At 40.2% G+C, this 19,042-nt stretch overlaps 1 protein-coding gene across 2 annotated transcripts in view; it reads right to left on the bottom strand.

The window, feature by feature from the left end:
* Nucleotides 1–959: 959 nt before the first annotated feature.
* The window catches only part of MBOAT2 (membrane bound O-acyltransferase domain containing 2), a 343,260-nt gene continuing 325,177 nt past the window's right edge, over nucleotides 960–19,042 (bottom strand). For both annotated transcript variants that reach the window (XM_030198898.1, XM_030198899.1), the window contains exon 13: nucleotides 960–4,855. In XM_030198898.1, coding sequence (XP_030054758.1) covers nucleotides 4,630–4,855 — 226 coding nt within the window. In that variant the 3' untranslated portion in view covers nucleotides 960–4,629. The remainder of the gene's footprint in view (nucleotides 4,856–19,042) is intronic.

Here is a 19,042-nt window from a genome sequence, read left to right as displayed (position 1 = left end):
ATCAAGGTAAGGTATACACAAAAAGTAGCACATATGAGTTTATCTTGCAGGGCAGACTGGATGGACCATGCAGGTCTTTTTCTGCCATCATTTACTATACTATATGTAAGTTACCTGTTTGGGTATAGGTAACCAACCACACACTATTTTTGGACAATTATTTTTGAAGACCAACCTGATAACCCAATGACTGTCCAGCATACTGCCATGTAAGAAATGTATTTTCTATCTTTAGGGCAAATACTGGACAAAATGGCACTCTAATTTCTAACAAAATTATTGTTAGAAGCAAAATATGAACATAAAAATTAAAATAGAACAGTAAAACCCGACATGGCCATGTTTCAGCTTATGTCTGTAACAGGAATGCACAAAGATAAAGATCATTAATCTACAAAAACAAACTGTTCTACTAAAACAAAATGGCATATGTCCTTGCCACAAAATGTAGAAAAGATTTTTTACCTTGAATACAAGATAACAGATATTTCACAACAGCAAAATATCTATTAAGAATAAAACAAATCTGTTTGCTAATTTGGGTCCATATTCAACAGGGTTTAACCGAGCAGGAGAGGCTCCTCTGCCCAGTTAAACCCTACTGAGCAGGATATCTGGCAATATTCAGCAGCACTTAAGACCGCACACTCACAATACGGTGAAATTTGTTAATAAAACTATTGACTTCATATAAATATAACACACTAATCTACTCATTTCCATAGTAGCCTTAAAGAACTGAATCAAATCAAAAAATCAATTAATATGAGCAAATCGAATCAAGTGTTTTGACTAAATCGGACAGCACTAGGCTAAAGGGAAGAGGGAGTGAACCCAGAGCAAAGCGGAAAACAGCCACTCTGTCCCCTAATACAAGTCCTCTTCTCCTGTCACTATATATATATATATATATATATATATATATATATATATATACATACACATACACACACGGGCTATTTTTCAAAATGACTGGGGGTGTTAAATTCAACAGAAATGAGCTGTCCCTGGACACAGTAAAGGAGTTGTTCAATACTGGGGGTGCAGCAGTGGCTCCTCTGTGTGTGTATAATGATTAGTCTGCATCAAATACTATAGTGTATTAGAGATTTGATATACCGGGTCCCATCAATGAAAATCAGAGTGGCTTACAACAAAATATAAGAAAGGAAAGGAACTACAAACAACCAAAACAGGGAAAGCAGAGAATGAAATCAAAGGGGAGCAGAGGGTAGACAGTCGAGCCAGATCAACCAGTGTAAGGAAAGGGAATGCCTGAGAGAACAGATGGGTCTTGAGGAGGACCTGGAATCCTGAATGAGATTGTTCACTTAACGATTTTGGATCTGTGCAGTGCATATAAACTTCCTGTCAGTCAGTAAACCAGCCTTTCCACTGCTTTCAGAAAATACCCACATTTGGAATCTGAGAAGTTGTTTATCTATGCCCAGGAAAAGATGGAGTTACAGAACATTACTAACTATTCTCAGTCAGCCATGAGATGCATCCTTTATGTAACAATATTTTTTATTAAAACAATTTTATTACAATACATATACTACAAATGAAATCAGAATACTGTACCTTTTATGTTGCCATTGACTTGTGGCAAGATAATTCTGTATTGGGTAGGGGGCCATTAGTATAAAAACAAAATAGTTAAAAAAATAAAATTTTGCTGTGCTGCAATTTTCTTCAACTGTATTTCTTGTTGCTGGTAATTGATGACATTTGTAATTAAATATGATATTCTAATGCTCAAAATTCCTCTTTTCAGTTCACTCAACTTTTCTGTGAAGATCAGACTTTCTGCAGACACAGTATCTTAATTATAATGACCCTGAAATCAAAGATTCTGGTGCCCGTTTACCAGCAAACATTAACGTGCTAATGTGCATTAATTGTAAATAGGCTCCTTAGAGATGAATGGAGCCCCTTTGCTAACAAGCATTAACATCTTTTGGTAAATAGGCTCTTCAATTTGAAAAATTTCCCTGCAGGGATAACCAAAAATAAAGACAGTCTGCTAACACAGAGAGGGTAATTTTACAATACAGCAGGAAGGTGCATATTTTTGCCTATGTTCCTTGATAAAATCCTACAAAATCCAGCAGAAATCATGTCTAGATTGAAACTATGGATGTTATGTCTGCTCAAGAGCAGGTATAAATTTACACATGTACAATATTTGAGCAGACTTCATCTCTACCCTGAGCACGCCTACCGTTTAAGTATGAGCTAGCTTGCACTGTGTATATCTTCAGGCATGACATCATTTAATAGCCCATTTATGCACATAAAACAGCTTTTTACATACAAAAATTGTTTTAAAATTACCCTCATAGTGTAAAATACTATGAAGGAACATTATGAAGAATACAAGCAAGTCAATTTATTTTCTGGGTATTTTTTCACCTCAATGTTTCTCCACCTCAGTTCCCCAGGGTGTCCCTATTCCCTTTTGCTGGTGAACAGCTGGAATAGAATTTTCCTCTGACTGCTTGAAATCTGGAACAATCTAAAGTCATGGGTTTTATGAGTATTCTCCTCGTGAGGAATGAATTTCTATTTCCCTAATAATTAAAATGTCTTTTGAAGCTTGCTGTCTGCACAAGAATTTCCAGCATGTTTCCATGCTGTCCAAAAACAACTTATGATGGCCATGTGACCAAAACCTCATTGTCTTTATACAATTTTCAGGAATCTGCTTCCACGCTGGCATTCAGATATATATTTTAGAAAAAGTTTGATTTACTATTATGAAAAGCAATGAAACATAATATATTGAACAGAAATAGCCCTTTTTCCTACCTAGAGACCATTAATACATTTCTACAGTAAACAGGACTTCAACACTTTTAGTCGAATATAACATAAAAGGGTGGTGTCTTCACCTTCCCATATTTTAATATTTATGACATGATCACTTCACACTAAAAGCTGATCTCCCTCACCTGATCTCATTATGTTATTCTAAAATGCCAATACCTTTTTCTTGAATGGAGAGTTTGCATGTAGAATATCAAACATATCTGGACGCTCTAGTTCCAAAATTAATTTCAGACTTAACTCCCCATTATTAAAATGTTTGTTCCAAAATTACTAATTTCCACACCCACAGTTTACTTTTATCTCTGCAAATTAAAGCTCTACCTAAATGCAAAGATCTGAAAAGTAAGAAGAAGAATGAAGTAGCTTTCATTAATACCCACAGAGCCTTCCTGACCACTAGTAGGTGCCATCTGGAACATTTGAATGCAAAGCAAGGTTGACACTGTCAACCTATAGAGTACAAAAACATAAGCCAAGCAAATATTTATGATGCTTTGCTCAAGGACAGCCACATGGAATACCCAGCTTTATTCACCAGTAACCTCCTTCTTCCTTGGAACTGTAAAAGAAGCCTTACACTGCCAATATCAGAATCAAAACACATTTTATTGTACTATAATGTACAAAAGATATCAGCTAAACTCACTGCTGCAATTTTTATTATGATTATGCATAGATACTGTACTTTCCCATCAGGCAGCTTCCACTGAACACATTCCAATTAATCCCATATTTACTTGCTCGCGACCACATGGTGGAGACGGTGGACAGGCAAAAGTAAGGCAGAAAAGAGGAGAGAAGCGTGGACAATGTATACTTTTAAATACAACATAAAAAATTCTGGTATCTAAGAATAATCAGCACATCAGCTGAGAACTGGGTGCTAGCACAGTGTCTCGTCATCCATGGCATGTTATGGCTGCCAGTATGTAGCTCACTAAGTTCACTTAGAGTTGTTAAAAAAAGTCCTACAGTAAATCTACAAGTTCTAAACAGATATTGCATTAAATTTAAAAGAATTCATTCTCTTTAATGTCTCCTTGACTTTACCACATATAGTAATTAGAGAATTTGTGATTTGGCATTGACAATTTTCAACAGTTTCATACTGCAGTTTTGTCACTCTGTAAGAAAACCCTCCAAATACTACAATATTTATTGCATTTTTTTTTCATGATTCACGGCACTAGAGTAGATTTTTCTTCTTTCCAAAATTAATAATTCAGTTTTTGGAGCACTCAAATAATGGTTCTATTTTTGAGCCAAAAATCAACCATGAAAAGAACATTGGCTCTAATGGTCAAGGTTTGAAGGCAAGTATCCTAAAAAAAAAGACCCAACTAATTTATCTTCTTTAATACATGCCAATATCCTTTTTCCAGCCTCTTCAGTGCCTTAGGATATACAACACACAGTTAACACAGGGACACACACAAGATATGGCCCTAGTGATACAAAACTGTTAAGTCCTGAGTGTTCACTGAAAATAACGGATTAGGTTACAGGTAGGGCGACTGGATAATATGAACATTGTCCACTGAATTATCAGTTCCTGGTCACATTATTTAAAACCTCATTTCATCTATAACAAAAGTACATTTGTAAGGCTTCACTCCACATGGATATGAAATGGGAAGGGTTAATTATGTTTCTTTCCAGTGTTAGTTCCACAGAGTATTATTTCAAACAGATCAACTTTTTCTTGTTTAATGTATTGACACACAGTACAAACCTTTTTGGGGGGTGTGCTAAAATAGGATTTAAAAACATACAAAATGTATTGATGATTGCTACCAGTCATTGTTTTAATGTTGAATGCCTCCAACTTGTTTCCTGCTTCTGTCTGCAGTTATTGTTTATTGCAGAACTGTCCCGCGCAGAATGATTTTCTTCCACTTTGTCCAGCTTTTTCCCCCATGTATGCTGGAGGTACTCCTGTTCTTTACAGCTTTTCTGACATGATCGTGCTGGCAATATTAGTAACACCGTGATGCAAGCGACATGAAGACAATAAAACCAGGAACTGTAACAAGGACAAGCAGATAGTTATTTTGTAAGTTACTTAAAAGACTTATCAGTAATCCAGGAATTTTCTTTATAGTTTTCTATTCAGTCTGACAGCCTACAGTGCAACTAACAGTATAGAACTTAGCTCAAAATCAAGAGTTTTATATTGTCTTTACATGGCAACAAGCTTTTGTAGGGGACATCATATAAAGCTACAAGGAGGGAGACAGGAACACAATGAAATCTTTTTGAAAGGGTAGTGGATGTCTATGTTTATTAAATTTAATAAACTACTTAATATAGTACCAAGCAATTTACCATTAAAAACCAAAAATAATACAATACAAAACAAAAAATAAAATTTGGACCACCATAATTTTGATAGGAAAGCCTAATCCAAAACACAGGATATCCCTAAATATCAAGAAGATGGAAGCAAAACAGTACTGTTATCTAGATCTAGAGGATGTGATGGAAAAGGCTGACATGGATTTAGTGGCGATCACAAAAGATGTGGTTCACAGAGAACCATGACTGGAATATAATTATACCAGGCTATAATCTGTTCAGGAAGGACAGAGTAGGAAGAAAGGGAGGAGGAGCAGTATTATATATTAAAGAAGATAATATTAACACAACAGAATTGAAATTCTATTTACATTGGTGTGATACACAAGCTTCTTTAACATGCAGAAAAAGTAGACAGATTTAACTGAAAACATTGGAATTATAGCTATGAAACATAAGAATAGTCAGACCAATGGTCCACCTAGCACAGTATCCTGTTCCCAACAGTGGCCAATCCAGGTCACAAGTACCATTCCATGCCAGTAGCAACATTCCATGAAAGGAGAAGTACTACTAATAGGTGATTTTAATATACCAGACGTTGATTGGGGCATGCATCCCTTTTGCACGACCATCTAGAAGTAGGGAAATCCTAGATTCTCTATAGGAAGAATTGTTCCAGCAGTTAGTAATAGAACCCACATGGGATGGGACCATACTGGACTTAGTGCTTATGAACGGGAAGAGTGTTTCTGAAGTTATAGTGGGTAATCACCGGATGGTGTGGTTCAATATCAAGTGTGGAGGGGATACATTCATATTGAAGGTTCTAGACTTAAAAAAAATACAAAACTTTGTTAAGATAGGAATATTCCTCAAGGATTGGAACATATGACATAAGTAGAAAAGCAGTGGGCTAAACTGAAATGAACTATTTTAAAAGCATAAATATATTTTTGCAAGGAAAGTAAATAAGATAAAAAGAAAGCCAGTTTGGTCGTCAGAAGTATTAGCTGAAAAGGTAAGGAAAAAGAAGTTAGCCTTTATAACAAGAGATTGCAGAAAGAGGAAATGGCAGTGCTTGATGAAAAAGAGAGCTCAGTTTGATAGGAGATATACTATAGGATGTCATTCTGAGGCCAGGCTAAGTCTAAAGCAGGAGAAGGTATTCTCTGCAGCCTATCTGTGAGATGGAAAATGCTCTCTGAAGCTGCTGCTGCTATAAGCAGTGTTGCCATATAAAAAAAAAATTCCCACCCAAAACAGCCCAAAAACCACACACACCCCACCCCCAACGTCATCACCCCCGCCTCTTCCGTCACCACCCCCACCCCCACCATCATCACCCCCGCCCCCATCAGCCCCACCCCTTCCGTCATCGCCCGCCCCCCCGCCGTCATCAGCCCCGCCCCCGTCATCACCCCGCCCAATACGTCACCAAACCCCGCCTCTGTCGCCGTTAGCCCCACCCCCCGCCGGCCGAAAAACCGCCCAAAACCCGCGCGAAAAAAAAAAACAAGCCCAAAAAACCGCAACCTGCCGCGGGCAAAAGTTTCTCGCGGCGGGTTGCGGAAAACCGCCCATCTGGCAACCCTGGCTATAAGTTGTTAGTTTTTTCTCCCTGAAAGAGATCCAAGCCACACCCACGAAGTTCAAACTGTCAGTGGGGAGGGGAGGAAATGGCAGTGCTTGATGAAAAAGAGAGCTCAGTTTGAAAGGAGATATACTGTAGGATGTCAATCTGAGGCCAGGCTAAGTCTAAAGCAGGAGAAGGTATTCTCTGCAGCCTATCTGTGAGATGGAAAATGCTCTCTGAAAGAGGAAGAAAGGCAGAAATAACTGGAAGAGCAAAGAGAAGTTAGCAAAGTTGTCAGGAAAGCAAAGATGCAAATGGAACAAAAAAAAAATAGCCAGTATGGTAAAGTGGAGGGACAAGACATTTTTCAAATATTGAGAAACTCAAGGGTGAAGGGGAAGAATATGTAGAAGCTGATGAGGATAAGACGAAATTGCTTAACAAATATTTCTGTTCTTTGTTCACAGATGAAGAGACAGGAGCAAGACCACAAAAGACAAATACAAACAGGAATAGAAGAGTTGTAGACCTTGAATGATTTTTGGAGGACTATGTGAGGAACTAGCTAAACTAAAGGTGGACAAAGCAATGGGATCAGATGGCATACATCCGAGGGTACTGAAGAAACTTAAGTTCTGGCAGTTCCACTGTTTGACCTTTTCAATGCTTCTCTAGAGTCAGGAGTGGTACCAGAGGACTGGAAAAGGATAGATGTGGCCCCTCTCCACAAAAATGGAAGAAGGCTGGTTAGTCTGACCTCTATGATAAGTAGATTAGAAGAGAGAATAATGAGGTTTCTGGAATCCAAAGTTCTAGCTGATAAAAAGGTAGTGGGTAAATGGAACTCAATCTAAGGAAATGTGTTTGTGGTAGATTATTATTATTACTAAAGTGATAAAGTTAGACTGCACCAATCACACTGCTTGGTTTCCTTTATCACTAACAGGAAATATATATTTAAATCTGTTTATTAGTATAGTCAATAAATGAACAATAAACAACAAAACAAGTCAAACAGCTCTGGGAACACTGATACATAGTCAAGCAAAAACACAGAAGAGCTTTGTGTCTGATAGCCCCCCAGAAAGGCAAAGAACATCTGACCCAAAACGAAGTCAATACCTCAACCATCCATCCCCCTACAAAAAAAATTAACTTTTTCATACAAATTTACAAAGCATTCAAAATCAGACTACAGGCTCTGAGAGACAGGGAATGTATATAAGGACCCCACACAAATAAGAGCTGCTTTTTATGTTTTAAGGACACCCCTACCCCTCTGCTTCTCCATCAAAATAGTGAAAAAATTACACCAATTCCAAAATGAAGGAGGGTCAGGAACAGTCCAAACCTTAAAAATAATCTTTTTACCCAAAACAGCTGCCTTGTGGATGAGCAGACAACCACCCCCACTCTGCAACAAAAACACATCATATTTATCCAACAAAAGACCTATTGCCGATAATGGTATTGGAGAACCCAAAAGGCATTCTAAATAGTGGACCAAAAAAATGGAATCTTGGGGCACAATCAAAAGGAGTGAAAAAAGAAATTAGGTTGATGATTATAAGTATGACAAAGGGGAGCGTCAATGCCGCCTATATTGAAAAGTTTTGTTTGAGAGATAAAGGTCCAATAAAGTACCCTAAATTGGCATTCACGCAGATCTGCTGCTATAACCAGAGTTGGAATCCTAGCAATCAGACTACAGATATCAACAGAGGTCAAAGACCTCTGCAAATCCACCTCCCATTTACCCAATAGATCCTCCAGTTCCCCAGCAATATTTGTATAAGGATGTTTGGCTTCTTACCACCCTAACAAAAATGAAAAAGCTGTCTATGAAAATTATGAATGTCTTTTTTTCAAAAGTTTAAAGGGAAGCATTTGCAAGGTATAGTAGTAGTATATAACCATCTAGGAAATTCCACCATATTAAAAATATGTATCCTGCCATGCCACCCCAAGGGGAGACGCTACCATCCCTGCAATGTGGCAACCATGGAATCAAACAGATGAGAGTTATTAAGGCAATATAACTCAGATGTTTTCACTGACAATTGAATCCCCACGTAACGAAAAGAATAGGATGCCCATCTTAGTGGGAACTGACCCACCCAGCCCTGTCGAAGGGAATCCAATCAGGCCGATGCCTTCTGTAAATTTAAATGAAAACCAGATGAATCCCATATTCCTAAAAAGATTCCACTAATGTCTCTAGTGATGTATGAGGATCTGTAATATGAACTAACAAGTCTTCTGCAAATGCAGAAATTTTAAATTTAAAAGTAGTAAATTTTATTCCCAGAATGTCTGGATTAGCTAGTGCATCTCTAGTAAAGAGATGTAAAGTCAAAACAAAACAAATAAAAGCGATAAAGGACATCCTTGGCATGTGCCCTGGTGAATCACAAAAGGTGCCAACAAGACCCCATTGACCCACATAACTGCCCTAGGATGCAAAAAGAAACCCTCTATATCAGTGGTCCTGGATGCACCCCAGCTAGTTAGGTTTTCAGGATATCCTCAATGCATATTCATGAGAGAGAACTGCATGCAGTGGAGGCAGGGCATGCAAATCTCTATTATGAATATTCATTGTGGGTATCCTGAAAACCTGACTGGCTGTGGTGCCTCCAGGATCAGGTTTGGGAATCACTGCTCTAAAAAGAAAATTCCAGTAGACCCAATCAAATGCCTTCTCAGCACTGAAACTAATTAGAAGAGAAGGTAAGGCATGCTGCTGCACTGTCTCCAAGGAGGCCAAAATCTTCCTAATGTTCTGAACTGCAGTGCGACCTTGAACAAAGCCCACCTGAGAACATTCCACCAGAGAAGTCAAAACCTGAGCCAGACAATTAGCTAAAAGTTTAGCAAAGAGCATAGTTTCAAAATTCTACACAGAAATGGGCCGATACAAATTTGAGAATAAGGGCCTTTATGCGGCTTTAATAGCACTATCATCTGCGTAATTATCAAAGAATCAGGCAAAATGGCATGACTCACCATATAATTAAAAATGTTCAGCAAGGGGGGGGGGGGGGTCCAATTTATGTAAAATTTTACAGAACTCCACCCTGAACCCATCGGGGCCTAGTGCATGATTAAGCATATTATCCCTAATCAACAAAATCAACTCATCTTCCATGATGGGAACATTCAAAAATGTTTCCTGACTGGGGGAAATACGAGGGAGAGAAACATTCTCCAAATATAAGGACCCATCCAAAGTATCCTCAGCTGGCATGGCATACAGATTTTCATAAAACTGTTTAAATATATGATTCATTTCTGAATCAGACGTCGCTAGCCAGCCCCCCTACCATCTTCAGGATCCTTGATGGGCCACGTTTGGTATGAATCAAATGAGACAACAATTTACCACTCTTTCTACCATGAACAAAAAGCTGATACTTATAATAAAGTAAAGATTTTGTAGCCAGTTGATGTAACAGTGTATTCAAAGCTGCTTGAGAAGCCAATGACGACTCCCTAGCCCTAACTGATTTCTGAACCCCCAAAGTGATCCTGTCACGAATCACTTGTTTCTCAAGGAGCAGAATTTCTCTCTCATTTTCTTCTTATGGGCTGCATATGCTATTATCTCACCCTGAAGTACAGTCTTAGCTGCGTCCCAAAAAAGAAGGCATGGATTGGTGTGAACTGCATTGTGTAACTTATAATCTGACCACTTGTCCAGTATAAAGGCACAAAAAGATGGGTCCTAATACAGGTCAATAGGAAATTTCCAATGAGGTGGAGCATGATCCACAGGTGTCAGATGTAAGGAGATCCAAATTAAGACATGATTTAAAATGAGATATGGACCAATCTCCAAGTTAGCTAAATGTTGAAATAAGGAGTGAGACCAAAATATAATCAATCCTTGACTAAGTAGAATATGCACGGGGAAAAATGGATATAACCCCGCTCCCCCATATGGAACAGATGTCATGAATCCACAAGAGCTAGGGTGTTGCAGAGTAAAGGTAAGCCCCTGGATAAATGAACCTGCAAATCACCCTTCGGATGGGATCTATCCAGGGCTGGGTCATATACTATATTAAAATCACCGCCATGAACATAATCATTCAGATATGGGAGCAAAACATTGAGCAATCTAGCAAACAAAACTTTATTATAAGTGTTGGGTGTGTACACATTACATAATATCAGAGAATGTTTATTAACAGATAAGGCCAAGACAAAGAGGCCTTCTGGATCCTGAGTCACTGAATGTATCTGGAGATCCAAAGATTTCCGACACAAAATAAGGACTCCAGCCCTCCTCCGAATGGCAGGAGACTCTACAAGACAGCACACCCACCATTTCTGATGTTCCGCTGAGGAGAGATGTGTCTCTTGCAGTACAGCAATGTCCATCCAATTTCTATTTAAGAACTGCAAAATTTTCTGACACTTAATAGGAGAAGTCACCCCTCCTACATTCCAAGAAGATAATTTAAGAGGCTCAAGAGTAAACTATCTGTGTCCTGTAAAAACCCAAGAATAAACACAGAAACTTACAGTGTGAGGGCCATCCCAGCCAGTGGCCTCTCTCCACGCTCCCAAGCATGTGAAAAAAAGAACCAAGGTGCATCAACCAGACCCACATAGCCCCTATTAAAAGCATTAACAAAGAAAACAAGATAAAAAAACAAATGAAACAACAAAATAACAGTGGAAAAACTAGCCAAAAAGAAAAACAAACAAGAAAAAAAACAAAACAAAACAAACTGCCCTTCCCTCCCACTCCACCCATTCCCTACTACCCCCCCCCCCCCCCCACAAAAGAAGTACTAACTGCCTTACCATGAGGACGAAGGTCAATGTGAGAAACAAACCCTCCTGTTCCCAATCTCCTCAAAAAAAGAGCACACTCTGTAAACTATGAGTCCCACCTAAAGAATAAAGCACAAATAAACACCACAGTTCAGAGTCATATGGTAAAATATATAAGTACATAAGTATTGCCATACTGGGACAGACCGAAGGTCCATCAAGTCCAACATTCTGTTTCCAACAGTGGCCAATCCAGGTCACAAGTACCTGGCAAGATCCCAAAAAAAGTACAATAAATTTTATGCTGCTTATCCTAGAAATAAGCAGTGGATTTTCCCCAAGTCCATTTTAATAATGGTCTATGGACTTTTCCTTTAGGAAGCCATCAAACCCCGCTAAGCTAACCGCTTTTACTAAATTCTCTGGCAATGAATTCCAGAGTTTAATTACACATTGTGTGAAGAAACATTTTCTCAGATTCGTTTTAAATTTACTACGTTTTAGCTTCATTGAGTGTCCACTAGTTCTAGTATGTTTGGAAAGAGTAAAGTGATTCACATCTACCTGTTCCACTCCACTCATTATTTTATAGACCTCTATCATATTTCCCCTCGGCCGTCTTTTCTCCAAGCTGAAGAGCCCTAACCACTTTAGCCTTTCCTCATAGAGAAGTGGTCCCATCCCCTTTATAATTTTCATCGCCCTTCTCTGTACCTTTTCTAATTCCACTGTATCTTTTTTGAGATGCGGTGACCAGAATTTCCATTCCTTTCCTAATAATACCTAACATTCTATTTGCTTTCTTAGCCGCAGCAGCACACTGAGCAGAGGGTTTCAACGTATCATCCAGTTGTTGACTCCTAATGTGGAACCTTGTATTACTTACCTATAATTCAGGTTCCTCTTTCCCCACATGCATCACTTTGCACTTGCTCACATTAAACGTCATCTGCTATTTAGATGCCCAGTCTCCCAATTTTGTAAGGTCCTCTTCTAATTTTTCAAAATCCTCTTGCAATTTAACAAATAAGGGAGGCGAAGAGAAACAAAAACAAAAAAATTGCCAAGCCTCTGAAGTAAGCAAAATCTGAGAAATATGCAAACTATGTCTATGTTGGGAATCATATGTAGACAGTGTCCCTCAAAAAAAGAAGAACCTCAGCCATGGAAGCCCAAGTAGGCCTCCCTCAAAGGGGAGAAGGCTCGAGACAGACTCCGGCCCAAATTATCTATTTCCACAATCACATAAAGAATAACCAAATATGCAGCATCAGTGGTTTCCAGTTGGTTCCGGCAGTTTTTCAGCAAATTGAAGAGCTTCAGAAGCCCGAGAGAAAAAGTGCGTCTTATCCACATGATGGACTGGAAGCTTCGCGCAATACAATGTAGAGGGCACTTTTTTCCGATGTAGAAGAGAACATGCTGGAACGAATTTCTCGTGGCAGGATGCCACAGAAGTGTAAAAGTCCTGAAAATACACTGCTTTATTATTATTAGCATAATTTAAGGAGCCCAGCAATCGGACACTGCGGAGAATCTCTCGTTTGTGAATATAGTTCAAATTTTCAGAATAATCATGTGGGGATGGTTGTCAGATGATTTAACAGTGCCTAGCCGATGTGCCAGCTCAATTGTTAATTGGCCCGCTGCAGTGGATAGCTTCAGTTCCTGCGACAGCCAGTTCTCAAGAAACCCCCCCCCAAACTCTGAATCCTTAACGATATAGGCATTGGAACGGGGGGAGCCACGGGTGCCATGGCACCCCCAAAAATCAGAGCACTTGACTCTCCCCACTCCCATAGGCGCCCAGTATATGAGGCCCTCAACCATGTCCATCCTTACCGTCCTCCACCATGGTTGCTGCTTAGCACCTAAATAAAATGAGGCTGCAATCTCTCTGCTGGTCATGCCCACTCTGACGTCAATTTCCTGTTCTGGAGGGAGCATGACCAGCAGAGCCGGCCAAGGAAGTTTCATTGAGAACTAGAGCCAGCAGTCACATGAATAAAATCAGAGGATCTGTGCCATGCTGCCTTACTGTTGCTGTTGTCCAGATGCAGCAGCAATTGGGGGTGCCATGTAGTATGGGTATTAGAGAAAGAAGGCTGTGGAGGAGGGGGCAAAGAGAACAGTTGGAGAGAGAAGAGATCTTCACAACTTGCTACAAGGGGTGGCTGGAAGGAAGGGGAGAAAGATGGGAGAAACACCGGATATAAACAATGAAGAGAAAGAGGAAGTCACTGAATGGAAAGGGGGGAGAGGGGGAGTTGGATGAAAGGAGGAAAAGAGGAGAAACTCTAGATGGGGAAAGAAGGAGAAAACACTATCTGAAAGGGTAGGGGAGATGCTTCAGAAAATGGAAGAAGGAACTGACTAAAAATAATAAGAAACAGCATAAGGAATGCCAAGTCAAATGCAAAGCGCTAATAAGGGAGGCTAAGAGGGTGTTCGAAAAAAAAGATTGCATTAAAGGCAAAAACACATAGCAAAAATTTTTTTTAGGTATATTAAAAGCAGGAAGCCGGCAAAAGAATCGGTTAGACCACTAGATGATCGAGGAGTAAAAAGGGCGATCAGGGAAGACAAAGCCGTAGCAGAGAGATTAAATGAATTCTTTGCTTCGGTCTTCACCGAGGAAGATTTGGGTGAGATACTGGTGCCAATTCGAAGCTGACGAGTCAGAGAAACTGAATGAATTCTCTATAAACCTGGAGAATGTAATGGACCGGATGGTATTCATCTCGGAGTACTGATAGAACTGAAAAATGAACTTGCGGAACAACTGTTAGTAATATGTAATTTATCCTTAAAATCGAACGTGACACCGGAAGATTGGAGGGTGGCCAATGTAACGCCAATTTTTTAAAAAGGTTCCAGAGGAGATCCGGGAAATTATAGACTGGTGAGCCTGAAGTTGGTGCCGGGCAAAATGGTAGAGACTATTATAAGGAACAAAATTACAAAGCATATTTAAAAGCATGGATTAATGAGACAAAGTCAACATGGATTTAGTGAAGGGAAATCTTGCCTCACCAATCTACTACATTTCTTTGAAGGGGTGAACAAAAATGTGGATAAAGGTGAGCCGGTTGATATTGTGTATCTGGATTTTCAGAAGGCGTTTGACAAAGTACCTCATGAAAGACTCCAGAGGAAATTGGAGAGTCATGAGATAGGAGGTAGTGTTCTATTGTGGATTAAAAACTGGTTAAAAGATAGAAAACAGAGAGTAGGGTTAAATGGTCAGCATTCACAATGGAGAAGGGTAGTTAGTGGGGTCCCCCAGGGGTCTGTGCTGGGACTGCTTCTTTTTAACATTTTTATAAATGACCTAGAGATGGGAGTAACAAGTGAGATAATTAAATTTGCTGATGACACAAAGTTATTCAAAGTCGTTAAATCACGGGAGGATTGTGAAAAATTACAAGAGGACTTACGAGACTGGGCGTCTAAATGGCAGATGTTTAATGTGAGCAAGTGCAAAGTGATGCATGTGGGAAAGAGGAACCCGAATTATAGCTACATCATGCAAGGTTCCATGTAGTCACAGACCAAGAAAGGGATCTAGGTGTCCTTGTTGATGATATGTTGAAACCTTCTGCTCAGTGTCCTGCTGCGGCTAAGAAAGCAAATAGAATGTTATGTATTATTAGGAAAGGAATGGAAAACAAAAATGAGGACGTTATAATGCCTTTGTATCGCTCCATGGTGTGACTGCACCTTGAATATTGTGTTCAATTCTGATTGCCGCATTTCAAAAAAGATATAGTGAAATTGGAAAAGGTACAGAGAAGGGCGACGAAAATGACAAAGGGGATGGAATGACTTCCCTATAAGGAAAGGCTAAAGCGGCTAGGGCTCTTCAGCTTGGAGAAAAGGCGGCTGAGGGGAGATATGAAAGAGGTCTATAAAATGAGTGGAGTTGAACGGGTAGATGTGAAGCGTCTGTTTACGCTTTCCAAAAATACTAGGACTAGGGGGCATGCGATAAAGATACAATGTAGTAAATTTAAAATGAATTGGAGAAAATGTTTCTTCACTTAACATGTAATTAAACTCTGGAATTCGTTGCCAGAAAATGTGGTAAAGGCGGTTAGCTTAGCGGAGTTTTAAAAAGGTTTGGACGGCTTCCTAAAGGAAAAGTCCATATACCATTATTAAATGGACTCGGGGAAAATCCACTATTTCTGGGATAAGCAGTATAAAATGTTTTGTACTTTTTGGGGATTGGCCACTGTTGGAAACAGGATGCTGGGCTTGATGGACCTTTGGTCTGTCCCAGTATGGCAATACTTATGTACTTATGCATGGAAAGGGTAGAGAGAGAGAGAAGGGGACATGTTGCATTGAAAGGGGGAGAGGAGGAGTGTTGGAGGATAGAAAAAAGAAATGCTGGCTGGAAGGGGAAGATGCTAGCTGGAAAGAATAGAGAAGAGAGAGCGATCTGGATGGAAATGGTATAAAAGGGGAGATCTGAATGGAAAAGGGAGGGAGAAGGCAGATGATGGAAAGAGAGTAGATTGGATTGTAAGGGGGAGAGAGAAGAAGAGAGATGCTAGATTTAGACAGAGAGGACAGTTAGTTAAAGACTGGGGAATAAGAGGAGGGGGAATGGGAGAGCTGTGATGAGGGATTGAGATGGAAAGGTGTAAGTATATGCAGTAAAAAGAGGGAAATTGAATAGTAAGAATGAATGAAATCTGGATAGAGAGGCTCAAAAATAAACAGAAGAAAGGTGAAAGGAAAAGATCAGTGTTGGAGATAGATGAAGATAGATAAGTGGAGAAGACGAACAAGACAGGAGGATAGAGAAAAATGACAGACAAGAAAGGAGAGTTAAGAAAAAAATAAAGGAATGCAGAAACCAAAGGCTGGGACCAACACAATTAGAAAATTTAAATGACCAGACAACAAAGGTAAAATAAGAATGTTAATTTAGGTTACAGTAGTGTAGTAGCTGTGTTAGTCTAATAAATAAATAAAAATACAAAATAAAGTGATACCTTTTTATTTGACTAACTTAATACATTTTTCTACTTGCAGTCCAATCCTTCCTAAGAGCAGGAGCTGGGCTGGAGCATGGGTTGGGTTAGGGGCAGATCATGAGTGGGACTGGGGGGTGGAACTTGGCCCTCCCTCCCAAACAAAAAGGCGTTCCACTGCCTCTGTTTAACAGACTCAAGGATTCCAATCAGCCAAAGATTATATGGAGTGGAGGAGTAGCCTAGTGGTTAGTGCAGTGGACTTTGATCCTGGGGAACTAAGTTTGATTCCCACTGCAGCTCCTTGTGACTCTGGGCAAGACAGGGGCATTGCCCCTGGTACAAAATAAGTACCTGAATATATGTAAACCGCTTTGAATGTAGTTGCAAAAACCTCAGAAAGGCGGTATATCAAGTCTCATTTCCCCTTCCCTTATATTGCCGAGAGCGGTTTTTCAAGTAGTCCACCTTTTCCTCCAGTTTGTCCAATTTAGATTGCAAGTGAAGCTGCTGAGCTTCCTGCTTCTGAAGTTTGTCCTCAACATCAGATAAACACCGTGATAGTGAGCAAAATCTAAATGTAATTGCTCTGACTCTCCACAGAACCAAGCTTTGCGGAAATCTCTCGAAGCTGTGATTCAATAGGAGACAGCAAAGCCGCCTTGACCTCCATTGCTATTTCAGCGACCCACATGTAACTAATAGAGGCTGGTCCTGCGGTCTCTTCATCCACCATCTTGGCATCACCGGTCTGCATTCGATTCCCGTCCTTTTGCAGGATTTTAGAAGCCATCTGTGCTGATAAATATCACAAAAGCATCCCACGGAGGTCCAGACAGCTGCCCAAAACAATAAAGATTCTTCAGATGGATAAATTCTGATGAAGGAGATAGATGTTATCCTCAGGACCTAGGAGCAGTTCTCTCAGACGCCTGCTCCCCTAACTCAGCATCACGTGACACCTACCAACAGGATATATATAAAAATTAAGAAGTCATCATCCCCTATAATACAAACTATCTAGTTAAAACTCACCATGGACCAATGCACTTTTTTCCCATTTGTATTTATGGAAACAAATATTTAGTACACCTGGCTATACGCACACACACACACACATATATATATATCCTATATAATAATTTGCACCATGAATGTTCCATGAAGGGGGAGGAGTCAAGATGGTGCCCACTGCTTGATCGCGTCTCAAACGGATCCTGTCTTTGGGGTCTTTTTTTTCTTGCTCTAAAGATTATTTTTCGCTAAATGCCGCATACAAAGAGGAAGGGGACGGTAAAAATTTTCCACCGTCAACTCGAATGCCTACCCCGACTCAACAGACGATCCTTAGATGTGCAACAAGCACTCCATTATCTACTGGTGAGAGCCCTGCTGGAGGAGCGGCAGATCTACTGGGGCATGAAACATCTTTATCGCCGCCGGGTTTTAATCCGCCACCTTGCCCTGCTGCGCTTCGTGGAGAGGTTGGAAATACTCGGCAACCAGAAGGCGGTATCCTGGGTAATCCTGACGGTGGCCCTCCGTAACAGGACGCGGCAGGAGATAAGACTCAAGAGACGGTAACAGCGTCTCCTAAGCTGGCGTCATTACAATCCATCTGGGAATCAATACAAGAAATGTCCACAACGCTTACTAAAACAGCACAAGACACTTCTCTAGTAAGTAAAGTAGAAACTATTGCATCATCCTTGGAGACTCTGAAACAGGATACTGACTTAAAAGTAACACAGTTGCAGACAGAGGTGGTAAATTTAAAAACGACAACAGAAACTCTTATTAAAGATAAACTAATGGTTTCAAGGAGACTTGAGCAGATAGAAAATCATAATCGCTGATTAAACCTGAGGGTGTTAAATTTTCCTGTAGTAACGGGGATTACCCCATTGGACTTTCTAAAGAAATATCTTACTGAAATACTTACCGTATTTTTCGGACTATAAGACGCACCGGACCATAAGACGCACCTAGGTTTTAGAGGAGGGAAAGAGGAAAAAAAAAATTTTCCTCTTTCCCTCCTCTAAAACCTAGGTGCTCCGGTGCGTCTTGTCCGAATTTTTGACCTCCGTTTTGTACTTACAGGATTCCGTGTTCCCTGGTGGTCTAGTGACGTCGGGGCAGGAAAGAGCCCCCTCTTTCCTGCCCATCGCGCTGCTCTCCCTGCTTCTCAATGGTTTCCGACGGTCTCGGCGAGATTCAAAATGGCCGCCGAGAATCTCTGCGGCCATTTTGAATATCGCCGAGACCGCTGGAAACCATTGAGAAGCAGGGAGAGCAGCGCGATGGGCAGGAAAGAGGGGGCTCTTTCCTGCCCCGACGTCACTAGACCACCAGGGAACACGGAATCCTGTAAGTACAAAACGGAGGTCAAAAACCGCTACCTTCGGACTATAAGACGCACCCCCCATTTTCCTCCCAAATTTTGGGGGAAAAAAGTGCGTCTTATAGTCCGAAAAATACGGTAGATACCCTCAGGAGGCAATTCCCCCTTTAAATAAAGTTTATTATTTACCGACTTCGAAAACAACAAATATGATAGAGAATCTACCAAATTTAC

The sequence above is a fragment of the Microcaecilia unicolor genome, chromosome 3 (genome assembly GCF_901765095.1).
Source record: "Microcaecilia unicolor chromosome 3, aMicUni1.1, whole genome shotgun sequence".
In the NCBI taxonomy this organism is placed as follows: domain Eukaryota; kingdom Metazoa; phylum Chordata; class Amphibia; order Gymnophiona; family Siphonopidae; genus Microcaecilia; species Microcaecilia unicolor.
Note: the sequence above shows the minus strand (reverse complement) of the source record. Positions and strands in the feature narration are given on the sequence as shown.